The sequence below is a fragment of the Ctenocephalides felis genome, unplaced genomic scaffold, assembly GCF_003426905.1.
Source record: "Ctenocephalides felis isolate EL2017-DRISC unplaced genomic scaffold, ASM342690v1 CF-g0.4_SCAFFOLD_00845, whole genome shotgun sequence".
In the NCBI taxonomy this organism is placed as follows: Eukaryota; Metazoa; Arthropoda; class Insecta; order Siphonaptera; family Pulicidae; genus Ctenocephalides; species Ctenocephalides felis.
In genome coordinates, this window is record NW_020536999.1 from 34,632,473 (window position 1) to 34,646,144 (window position 13,672).

The following is a 13,672-nucleotide window of genomic DNA, read 5'->3' on the forward strand; positions in this document are numbered from 1 at the left end:
AAATTTACATTGAAATCGAAATTCTTGATAATGTTTTTCTGTCATAAAGTTCAAACAAAATGGATATTGATACGCACATAACAGATTAAATAAAAACTTCTTGAATCAATTCTCTAAATCTCCACGAACACAAAACCAATTTCAGATAAAATCGCTACAACCGCCCCAATCATGTACGGTCGGTTACCCAATGTCGATTCGGTACAATCATGTTATTTTTTGGTAATCATTTCAAACCCTTTTGTCGAAAAGACAAATACAAACACACGGTGTTTCAGTAATACGACATCATGAATAAATCCATGCGGAGTATTATGCAAATTCGGCCAGTTTTCATCCGAGACGACTACTGTTGCGAGTTACGACCTGGGAGTCGAAAGGAAAGTATATTCATTCGAACCAGTGACGTAGTTTTGTAAAAATATTCATATTAATCCATTATTAAATAACTTCCACTGATATGTAAAAAATCAGAACCAAAAATTTCAAACCTTACATGTTCTATAAAGAGCACATCCTTTCTGTCAAAGTGCTATATTAAAAACTTTTATAGAACTATTATTGCAATTGATAGGCAACACACTCCCATAAACGTATATGTTAATTAATGCTATACAATATTTTATCTCCGTTTTTACGCTTTAATGTATGTATCTATTATCGGAACATCACAAAACAGTTCGTCGAATTCTACTTTTTTTACAGAAATGGATACCTCCCAACTTTTGACAACGCAAGGATTTTGAAGCACACTGTATGGCATATGTGATGAAATGTTTTCATCCGTAGCTATTTCAAAGAGCAAAAAATATATATTCGAGACAAACTTTTCTACATATGCGATCCGCTTCAACGTGACAAGTTGTTTTTGGTTTTATTTTATTAGACTTTTATATCATCATGAGTGCAATGCGTTTTGAAAACAAAAATAATATAAGAAAAAGTAAATTCTAGGTATTTATAACAGATAATATTTACATTCATGTAATCAAATTTCTTTTTCATGATGTTTATGACCCATAATACCACGCTTTCCAATTCGAGCAAAACTGGAAAAAACAATTCCCGAAAAGCTATAAAAACAGTCATAAATCTTCAAAATTTATCGTCCTCAGATTATAGCAAAACTCAACGCTTCAACCCTGCCTTACATATAAAATAATAATATATTTCACAGCATTTCAAACACACGCGGAATAATTAAAACCGAACTGAATATTTCAACAGGCCATAACATTTCCATATATATCCAGCAAGCTCGGCATATAACAGAAAGAGAAGTTTTGGTCGCAGTAAAAAATTATATTGACTAGCTGTAAGTGGAATTCTGTCTTAAGGCAATTAGGGCATCGTGCCTTAAGGCAAATTGCTGGAACTTCCCGTACCAAAAATTTTTATTTTTTTTAAAAACGATTAACATTTTTGAAAAAAAATTACTTTGAAAAAATAAGATTTTTGAGAAACTATAAATTGGACAAAAAATTAGTTTTTTTTGAAAAAAAAAATTTTTAAAAAAAAATTTTTTTCAAAAAAAAAAATTTTTTTTCTTTATTTTGACATATTGTGGAAGATCTGAACTTTTTTTTCAAAGCAATCGTACTGCTTTAACTACATAGGGACAAAATATAAAGCGCGTAAGCGCCGCGTCGCTGTCTAACGCATAAGCATTGGTACGGAACCCATAGGAATGTTAACAAAATGTATACTTATTGTTAAAATCTCTATAAAATATCTGATAATTTGATGTGCATATGTCTAATGATCATTTTTGACCGCCAAATGGCTCATTTTTTTACTTTTTTCTCTATATCTCCGAAACCGCTGGACCTACCTTTATGAAAGTTGTATCAATTTTTCATCTTGTCAATACAAATAAAATGTTTTTTGAATTATTCAAATCGGACGCTCCGTTCTCTTAAAAACTGAGTTACCGTTTTCGGAACTTTTTGCCCCGTATCTTCGGAACGGCTTGACCTGCCTTTGCCAAAAACTAATCAGCACGTCTCCTTATCAATACGGATCGAATGTTTTTTGAATTATTCAAATCGGTTGATCCGTGTTCCCGAAATCGTCGACGAAAATTTGTATCCGCACATACATACACACACATACATACATACACACACACATACACACACACATACACACACACATACACACACACACACACACACACACACACACATACATCCATTTTTTCTAAGGTATGCCAAAATGTTCAGAAACCTCTGAAACGTAAAGATATATAAAAATTTTCATTTTCGATTTTTTTGCGATTACTATAACTTACCCTACGGGAAGTTAAAAAAAGGAGCAACAAAACACAAGGGCGAAATACCGCAGCGAACGATTCCGGCTCCCGGTATACAGAGAGAATAAATAAATATAAAGAGCATGAACGATGCACAAAAAACTTTTAATACACTTCTCATATATTTTCATATTGGTCCGAACGCTATTGGTGCTATCGTGTGTGAATTGCACAGGTTTAAATATGTATATGTAAGAGATTTTTTGCAATCACTTTTTATTCCTCTTAAATGTAGAATAACTACTCGGAAATTCAACGACGGATTGCAAATATAAAGCTTTTGAAACATTTTACTACAAATCATAACACTTCACGTTGAATATAAAAAAATAGATATCTTGATGTTGATTTTATGCGCTACAATCAGAATTTAAAATTATTCTAAAACATAAACATTTATGATTAAAATAACTTTAAATATATTATTATTTTTAACTTCCCGTAGGGTAAGTTATTGTAATGGGCCGAAAATCGGAATTGAAAATTTTTACATTTCTCGACGTTTTGAAGGTTTCTGAACATTTTGGCATACCTCAAAAAAAATGGATGTGTGTGTGTGTGTGTGTGTATGTGTGTGTGTGTGTGTGTATGTATGTGTGGATACAAATTTCCAGTCACGTTTTAGGGCGCACGGATCAACCGATTTGAATGGTTCAAAAAACATTCGATTCCTATTGATAGGGAAAAGAGCTGATTAGTTTTTGGCAAAGGCAGGTCCAGCCGTTTCGGAGATACGGAGCAAAGAGTGCGGAAAATAGAAATCGAATTTTTGAGAGAACGGAGTATCCGATTTGAATGATCTAAAAAACATTCAATTAGTAATGATTGGGAGAAGTGTTTATTAGTTTTTGGCAAAGGCAGGCCCAGCCATTTCGAAGATACGGAGCTAAATGTGTAAAAAATGGCAGTTTTTGAGAGAACTAAGCGTCCGATTTGAATGATTCAAAAACTTTCTGCTTGTCTTAACAAAATAATTGATTTTGGAAAAAAAAATTTTTGTTCGATTTTTTTTTTTTTTTTTTAGTTTTTTGTTGAAACAAATAATTTCAACTTTGCAATTCAGTTTATATAATTCTTATAAATATTAGACAATGTTACAATATTTATAATAATCTATTTGAAAACATTCAGTATTCCTCGAACATTTCTTTACGGTACGGGAAGTTCCAGCAATTTGCCTTAAGGCACGATGCCACCCACCCCACTAGTTATTAATTGAAATTATTTTCATGCTCTATAGAGGTAAATTAGTATCAACAAAATATCGCGCAAATTTGCCCAAAAAAATATTTCTGTAATTGCACATACCACATACAGAACCAAAATTATACTGGGAACCAATTATTTTAGAAAATTAACAAAATGAAAGTAATTAGAACAATTCATTATGTATAAATTACAATTGAAGTTCAGTCTACGACAAATAGTTATTTAATTTGATAGCTAATAAATACTCATTACAAGTAAGGGAAACTAATTTAGTTCTCCTTCACATTGAAGAACCACTGAAAAGCTCTATTCACCAACACAACACATTGACAAAACGCAAACATATACATGTAGGAAAAGTCATACATAAAGAATAAACCGACGAGCTAACTCACACAGTCGCAAGCATATTACTTGTAAACGCCATACGTTCTGTGTAGATCTAGCTTCTGTGGTGCGAGCAAGAGCTTTCAAAAGCTCACGGATATAACTCTCAGGCACGAGGGAGACGGAAGTCGTGATATGTGTAAGAGGTTTCGGAATTAGTACATCCGTTACCGCCGCCGTCGGAAACTGCGGCGCCACAGAGCAGTGTGAGCTTAAAGCTCCGAACGCTGACTTGAGGTGGGGTGACTGAGCTTTAACCATTGACAGTGCGAAGAGAACATCTCTTCGCACAACTTTAAGTACTGTGTAGGAAGTCACACTGAGCTTTGACTGTTAGAACGTAATCGATTCGGAGGTGTGCGAGATTCAAATAAGATTGATGAAAAAGCGGAAACTGCAGAGTGACGTCGGGGTGTTATTTGACAAATATTCAAATCGCTTGCGATTGCGGAGAAGAGCTATTTATTCAAAGACTTGATTAGAATCTCACTCGAGATTAAGGCGGAAAGTAGAAATGAAGTAAATGATCGAAATGCCATCTAAGTGTATATTTATTTATTTATTTATTTTATTTATTCATAAGCAAGCCGTAATCAATAATAATAGATATTATTTCAGGCTCTTGTCAAGCTTATTCATATTTAGTTAATAACATAGTTAATATTAAAAGGATAGTAATTTTATAATAATCATAGTAGCTGCACGAATTTCGCTTCTGAAAAAAGAGCTGAAAAAAAGCATTCGAACATTAAATACAATGTTCATCATCAAGTTCATCATATAAAAAGTCTATTTGACCACCAGTCAAGCTCAAAATTCTTGCACAAGGTTGAAAGTTATACTCATTTAAAACCGTAAAAATGTTAAATTAATAAAATAGCAAGAAAAAAAATTAAAAAAAAATATGGTTGTACAGGCGATCAAATAGTCAGACTACATAGATAAAGGATAAGAATTATGCAAGAAAATAGTTATTGAAATCAAATTGAGAAAATTCAGTAATGTCATAAAAAGCTAATTCTTTAAAAAGTTTAACTAGGGAAGCATGAAATTTTTTGCTGTCTAAGTTTCGGATGTTGAATGGAAGTTTATTTATAAGCTGAATACCTAGACCGTCGATCGTATTGAAAGAGCTGCCTAATTTATATGTGCGCGCCTTAATAAGTTTGTGTCTAGTGTTGTAGTTTGAGGAGGTCGAAGCCATATCAAAAGTTATTGTATTTTGACATAAGTGGATGAAATAGTAGACAACGAAAGTTTTTTTTTTTAACAAATCACCAATGCAATTATTAACTAATTTTATTGAAAATATTGTGTATATAAATATTTTAATTTCTATGATGTATTATTTATGTTTGTAAAATCTGATTTTAGTTCTCAATCCTATTAAAAATATATAATAGTAAAAAAATATTTAAATAATTTATATTTTTACAAAACTACATTCGTAATTAAAAAGAAAGTAATAAGTATTTTAGTTTTTATTTACAATTTCATCTTTATGAAAAGCCGTTTCCGTGAGCTTTTGAAAATGTGTGCTTAAAGCATACGAAGATTAGCGCCGACAGTGTGAAGCTTTTTCAGTGGGTGGTGGGTGCTTGAGACTATATTTCTGTGAGAAGAACAAGGACATGATGTCGTTTTAGTACAAAAGAGTGGGACGATAAGCTGGGAGTGCGGTGTGCACGGTTAATCGTCTCTGGCTGCGGTTTGCACTTGCCCCATTACGTAAGAGCTGGGAATGATAGCTTGTGTGTCAGTTTAATTAGGCTACTTTATAGTTTAAATATGTATCCTTTAATCTAAAGTATAAATGAAAAGTTCTCAGTTCCAAAAAATCAATTGGCAAATTATGCACTGATATTGATAGCCGTATATTCAAACACCCACGTTCTATAAGTCATTTCAACAAAATCCATTATCCATAACCATTACCCGAAGTTGTGAAATATCATTTAACCCAACCCTGTGTTTTAGTTATCTCAATCCTGCGGTTACTGGAGAGCTAGAATTGAAAACGAAATATATCGTATGCGATGGTGGAAGAAGGTGCCGCTACCACCACGACACACCACAACTAACTGCTTCTGTAGAACGCCACGAGAATTTCCAAAGTCAATTTTCTGAAACGTGAAAATTGAGTGGGTAGCTGTATAACACACTTGGTGAATTCTAATGGGTTTTATATATATATTATTGGGTGGACTTCAAAATTATTGATTTATGGATTGGACTTAATATTTGATCTTTTATAGAAGAGGTAATACCAAACAAAACTCAACCAAATAAGGTAATTTGAAGATCGTAAAATAGTAGTAAAAAGCGTAAATAATTAATTACGACAAATTTAAAAACTTTGATAAAATTAAATAGATTTTAAAATATGCTCTACATAATGTAGATTTGATTGAGAAAATAAATATTAATATACGTAATTTGATGATGTTTCATATTACATAACTTATTTTCCTAATTGTTGTAGATTTTTATTAGCTCTAGAATTTTTTTTTTTTTTATTGCAATTTATTTTTGTTAATCAAGACTTTAATGTCTTATTTACAAAATTGATATGAGCAACAAAAAATACAAAAATACAAAAAAATGCAATAAATAGAATGTAAAATGAAAAAAGTTAAAATAAAAATTAAATTAAAACAGTAATACAAAAATAATAACGTAAATGAACCATGACGTGATGATGTATGCCGCGTACTACGAGCTCTAGAAAAATGATAAAATTTCCGTTCTGTTTCATAGAACTTAGATGTGTATAAAAATAGTATGCCACCATATTAAATTTTATGCCATGAAATGACTTTTATAGAAAACCTAATAATGTTTTATCAAAGGTATATATTTCCATAACAATTATTTCTAGTTTAACATCTTTACAATCCTTGAAAGCTCAAGAATGTCAGCAAGTTCGTGAATTGCGTGGGTGCGCGCGTGTGCACCCATGCAAACTGCATCCCTTAACTTCGGCAGGGTGGTCGTCGACAACGTGCGGAATAAGATTGTAGAAATCAATACCGCGGCAAGGTTGGGAGTCAAGAAGGCTGAAATACAGTGGGCGGTTGGCTCGAAAGCTCGGTATAAAATATACCGCTGCCATCGTATGCATAATAATGATGATTTTGCAGATTGCCTAAAGTCAATCGCAAAAACGATTACCGAGAATGAGAAAGGTTTGAAATGATTTTTAAAAGAATTCCGGGTGAATGAATATCAGATCGTTGAGAGATGTAGACATACTTAATGTATGGGAGAGAATCAATTGGGAGATTGTGGCGAAACAGATTTGAAGTGGAGGCAAAAATAATATTTACTAGTGAAAAATATAATTAGTGGTGCGTGGCATCGTGCTTTAAGACAAATTGCTGGAACTTCCATTTTTAAATTAACTTATTTTTTTTAAAAACTGAAAAAATATTTTTTTAAATTTCGAAATTTTGAAAAAACTTGACTTTTTTTCAAAAATTTGATTTTCATTACATTTTGAAATTTTATGAATACTTTAAAGTTAAAAAACATGCTAGAGAGCTAGTTAAACCCATAACTAAATATAAACAAATCGCAACTAAATCAAAGCAAATTTTAAGTCATTCTAACACTTTATCATCAACAACAACATTGGATTGTTCATAATATATCAATATACTACTATTTTGTTAATAATAAATATGTAGAAATTTGGCTCCAATATTTCAAACACATTATTTGTACGAAAACAAAACACTAGCACTTCGAATAACTTCCTTTTTATTCGAGTTTTCGGTTATTCGAAAATCGATCCATAAGATATAATATTTAAGTACCATGATAAAGCCTAGATGAACTCATCGGATCATAATACGTATGTACGATGAAGCAGGCTCATAATATAGTATCATCAAGTACATTCCCCACTTAACGCATAATCACGGGTAGACTCAAACGCTCGCTCTTCAGATAATCTCAATTCAATGTAATATCAAGTGCCTCCCGCCGACGGCAAAGACTTGAGTACTATTCAAAACACTCGGATGAACACACACAAACACATTTGTACACACAAGCAATGGACAGAGAAGGCAAAATGAAATAGAAAATAGAAAAAATACTCCTACAATGAGTATCACCCTTAACAAAAGCTCGTCGAGTATTAATTCACGGTCCATTTGGCGGTGGTTCGCATAAAGCACCCGGCAAAGTAATTTAATAAGACAAGATGGGGAGATTTTGTACGTGATAAATGATGTAAGCAAATTGTCTATAAATAATAAGATATAAATGTACTAATGTTTGTCGATTTCAGGAGTAAAAGGGTTTTGAATTTGTACCACTAAAATGCTCAATATTTAATATTATTCGGATCTGTTTCTAATAATTCTGATAATAAATGATAAATATGTAAATACATAGTCATATTGAGATTTGTTTCAAATATATCAAATGGCAATCAAAACAATTATATTCTGTAAGCCATTGGGATGAAATTTAGATCCTCATTTTATTTCAGGCATCAAATATGTCCTGGTAAAAATCTACCGTGATATACTTCTGCTTTCTTATGTAAAATCTATAGGTTGTTAAAATTATTTGTATTTAGAATTCGATCGAAAACAATTCATGCGTTCCAACGAGATGAAAAAAATTTATATGAACGGTTGCAAAATTTTAATTTGAATTTTTTTAAAAAAAAATTCAGATTAAAATCTTGCCACCGTTCATATAATTTATTTTTTATTTTTAGAGTGCGTATAATATTTTCCCGTTATTTCAGATGTCATTTATTAATACGTATAATTGCAGGCAAAGCGTAGCAGGTATGCAATTCATTATTTCTATACATTATTGTTAACAAAAGAATGTATGTGATATAGCAATTTGTCAAACGGATTTTGCATAAATAATACAATGCTTTGATACGAAATCAACCAAATTATTCTAGGGTGAGGTTACCGAAGAAAATAATTTTCGTATTCCCATTCAAGAAATAATCCGATTATGTTATTTCAAAAGCGTTTCGGGCTACTGCATAGGGCATGGATTATGCCTTCGGTAATACCACGCCTGAATGGCTATTAACTGACGAGATCTATATAAGGCACAGGATACCACCTGTTATATTATACATGTCTACCATAAAATCATTTGTTCAAAAATTTAATAATATAGTTGGCACTTACCTGTTTGTGCATTTCTACGTTGAGGCCGTATGACATTTCATAGTACTGTGGAATGATAAAAATAATATTAGTATAATTTAATAATAATATGGAGAAGGAACTTCGAAACACATTCAATCGTAATTTCATTCAAACTAGCTATCTCAGAGGATGACGAAGGGATGATGTTTTTCTTAATAAGTGTAAAAAATATTCAACATTACTTGAATAGATACTTATTATTACCTTAATACTTAATTATTTTTATAGAAACAAATTTTTAAAACTAATATAATACATATTACTCAAAAACGATTTTCTGTCAAATTCATCTGTTGATAATCGAAATTAGATCCAGAAAAATTTTTGGGTTCTACATTTGTAAACACGTTCAATTTTTTTTAAATATATTAAAACCTACATCAATGTATTTTTCACTAAAATATTTCCCATTTTCTACGATTGTATAAAAATGTAGCAATACAACAAAACATAAGTGTGGTCGGTGTTATATCCGCGACGCCCGAGTCGGAGATAGTTTCACGTGCCCTGAATAGCAAATAGGATTGTTCAATATACGAATGACATTTGAATCATATAATACTAAACATATATATATATATATATATATAATATATATATATATAATTTAACAACCACTACATTCTGGCTAGTTATAAACTTGTTATGAGTGTAGGTACATAGAAGGGCATAATGTACATAGTAAGCAAAATAAAATTTTACCGTTACATATTTTTAGACTAAAACTAAATTTAGATCGCAGCAATAATTTTGTAGTATGCAGTCTTTGAATTAAAATAGCACTTATCACTTCTTAAATTTGTATGAATATGATTAAAAATATCTGTAAGTCTAATTAGTTAAGTAACAATTAGTAAATAATGTCTTTATTAAAGCAATCTCAAGTACAAATTTCAGCTGCCATTTTATTCTTTCATTTTTTATAAAGTCTGCCTAACAATTATTTTAACGAGCCAATCGTCGACAGACGAGAACCCCGTTAATTAATCCTCATTCGCCAATTAAATTCTGTAATCATTTACGAGCAAAAAATAAACCTTCAACAGAATATTACAACGTTTTTATTTTAAATAAACAAATAACGTAACGTAATAATTTTCATTTATTCCACTCGTCGATAATAGAACAAGCGAATTAAAACCTGTATTAGAACCAATTCCCAAAACACGCTGTAGCTTTATTAATTAAAAACATTATGTAGGTAATCTGCACTATTATAGCTTGCATTCGCGAATTCAGCTCAATTTGATTATTATCATTATTGTTGGCCATCATGAATAAATTGATGATAAACCCGATCACGCTAAAACACAACATTACATTTGAAATAAATATTTACCATCCGCAGTGTAATTTTAATGGACGCTGTCATTTCAAAATAAATAAATGGCTGAATATAGAACGTTATCAATATCTGATTGCGCTCAAAATCCAGATGTGTATGCAAAAATGTAATATGGCGCTACATGAATATTGAAATTTAAAATTGAACGGCTGCAGTTCGAAAATTGAGAGCTTTAAAGCTCGGCGGTGGTGTAGGGGTTGATAAAAGCACTTGGGACATGCAATGCCATGTTTTATAAACGGATTTTCATGAAGCGACATATATTTTTTGTAAAACGGGTATGAAAATCGACAAAGAATGATTAAAAATATAATGATATATTTATTTAATGAAAATGTTAATTCCATTATATTTTAAACTTCTCACTTTTTTACTCGGTTTAATGTAACATACACTTACGTATAAATATGTAAAAATTCTAAAACTTTGAATAACTAGAATATTATATTAATTTAAAATAAAAGCATTCAATATAGATGGATTTTATTTGAAGTTCATAAAAATTTAATATTTTTTGTTGACCAATCTACTTACATAAATTTCCAAAATCATCAATTTTATTGATACTTGACTAGATAGTAATTTTATATATAAATCATTGATTGCAATTGCTTTATTTTAATTTTATATAATTAAAAAATAATGGTTATTGAATCAAAATGTTTTTGTGGTAATTAATTTTTATATTTATGATAGTTTTAAATATTTGCATAGAATATTGGAAATATAGTATGTATAGACTATTGGTAATATACTATGTAAAGAATTCTAAAATTCAAACAACTTCAATCAATCTTAATATCGAAATCATACTTTCATCTCCTTCATTTCAACCAAATCGATAACATTTCCATTACCATTTGATAAATCTAAAGAAAATCGTACTTGATTAAATTCCCTATACCTTTCCGCATATCTTACAACTATCTTCTCATTTCAATTTATTTCACTCGAATTTTATCGTTCGAAATTAAACTTTCCTATGAATCGAACAGGTAAGTTATCATAAATATGCGCATAAAGTTTCCAACATCAAACAATAAATTCAATTACGGATATCATACATTGCATGGGTATTCGACTCGAACTAATATCCAATAAAATGCGATCTATTAAGCAAACTTGAGAACGTTGAACGCGGCGCGATGGGAATCATGAATTCTTATGAAATAAAGAAAATTTTATTAAAGTGAAAAGAATCAACATATTGAAATAAAGAAATCTGAGAACATATAAGCATGTCAAACATATTGTGTATGTGTATGCACATACATATATAAATTTTGCACAAAAATTCTGTAATGTAACAGTTAAGTAAACTCTTAAAAGCTTCAGAGAAAATCACTTGACACCTCAACCCTCATATGTAAATAATTTTTTTAGTGCTCAAAATAAAATATGTAAAAAAATAATTTTATAAAAATAATCATTTAAAATCATTTTACTAATGATATTTGTCTGTAGCAACCAACATAAATAAATGATACCGAAACTTAGCCGTAAACTTTTAAAACGCGAAACATACACTTATGTGGCATTTCAACTTTATAAAGAATTTATATTACACATATGAATATATATATATATATATATATATACATATATATACATATATATACATATATATATATATATATATATATATATATATATATATATTCCTTTATTCAATAAAGTTGGTAACTGCTGGAAAACACTATGTACCAAAGACGTACTCGATTTATACTCGCGGCTTGGGAAAATAATTCGAGAAAACCCCCAGAGAAAGCATTTTATTAGTTGCGCAATGATGGAAAAACTCATTTTAAAAAATAATAAAACAGAAATAAAAATAACTTTACGGATATGAAAAACCACAAGTATTTAATATTGTGTTTTCTGTTACATATTTCAAAACCAAAAGGTTTAAATTTAATTATAGAAATTTATATAATCTGGGTTTACAAGCCACAGCGCGTGTTGCAGATTATTAAAGGAATGAAATATGATATGTTAAACTTACAACGCAAATTTTATTTACTTTGTATAAATTAGGAATAATTTAAAACTTTAATGAGAGCAACTTACATATGAATAACAAATGAGTACAAAACCATTATAATCGCAGGCTTATTTTAATCATATATGTATTTATTTAGATTAATGATCGCTAAAAGCTCACTGGGCTTTCAAAACATAACGAGATTAATACAAATAAAATAATTTAAATTGAACATTCGTGTCTGGCTATAATAAAACTCATTTAATATCTCAATTCAGAAAAGTAATACATATCGGATTAGCGTTCGTGGATTATAACTCGTTACTTCATTTATTATATTTCAACGAATCAATAAAAAAAACAGAGTGAGAGCTTGTTGTTTGTGCGGCACATGAAGCGGTAAATCCAATCAATAAATGTAATGTACTGGAACAGTACAAAATGTTTTTCATTTAACATGGCATGATACAAAGCTGTGTATTAGTTTTTAACCATAAAACAATATTTATAGTACTTGCATTATTATGATTGCGCGATAACTGATTGTGAAATCGATTTTTCTTACCCGATTATAAAAAAGTATTATTGATGCAAAGATGTTTGATATTGGAATAATGGTATTTATAAGAAATGCAATGAAAATTTCGAATTGTACAATATTGTAAAATGCCTCGGAAATAAAGTTTTGAAACTTGTATTTAAATTGTGCCAGTAAATATTTCAGAGTAAAAAAAATAATCTGCTTATATTTTCTAAGATAAGTAATAATATGAAATATATAAATAGATAGAAGTACAAATTGATAAAACATAGTTTTGAAAGAATTCGCATTAAATACCGTTTGAGTTACTTATGAATATTTCTCTTCGACTAACGTACTAGTAAGAACAAAATTCTCTTCAATTGAATTTACTAATTTTATATTTTAGTGTATTTAGATTGTGCTGTTATATTTATGTCTAAACGGTAATAACTACAAAAATTGTCATAATAATATCTTAATCAATATAATTGGTTAACGTTGAAGTTACATACCAAACGTCTAATATTATTGAATTGATATATAATATATTTTTAGGTTTCATTTCGCTTATATTTAAAAAAAAATAATATAGTAGATACGTCTCGTGTCTTGGTGATACTTGCACAAGATAAAAATAAATTTAAAATCCTATATGAGACCTACTATCAACCTATAAAAACTAGCCATTAGTATACAGCTCAAGCTGAATGAGTTTAAGTATGAGGAA

At 29.9% G+C, this 13,672-nt stretch overlaps 1 protein-coding gene across 1 annotated transcript in view; it reads right to left on the reverse strand.

Annotated features, from left to right (window-relative positions):
- Positions 1–13,672, reverse strand: part of LOC113363883 (protein groucho-like) — a 246,613-nt gene that overhangs the window by 176,949 nt on the left and 55,992 nt on the right. The window contains 1 exon segment of the mRNA XM_026606368.1: positions 9,076–9,120. Coding sequence (XP_026462153.1) covers positions 9,076–9,120 — 45 coding nt within the window.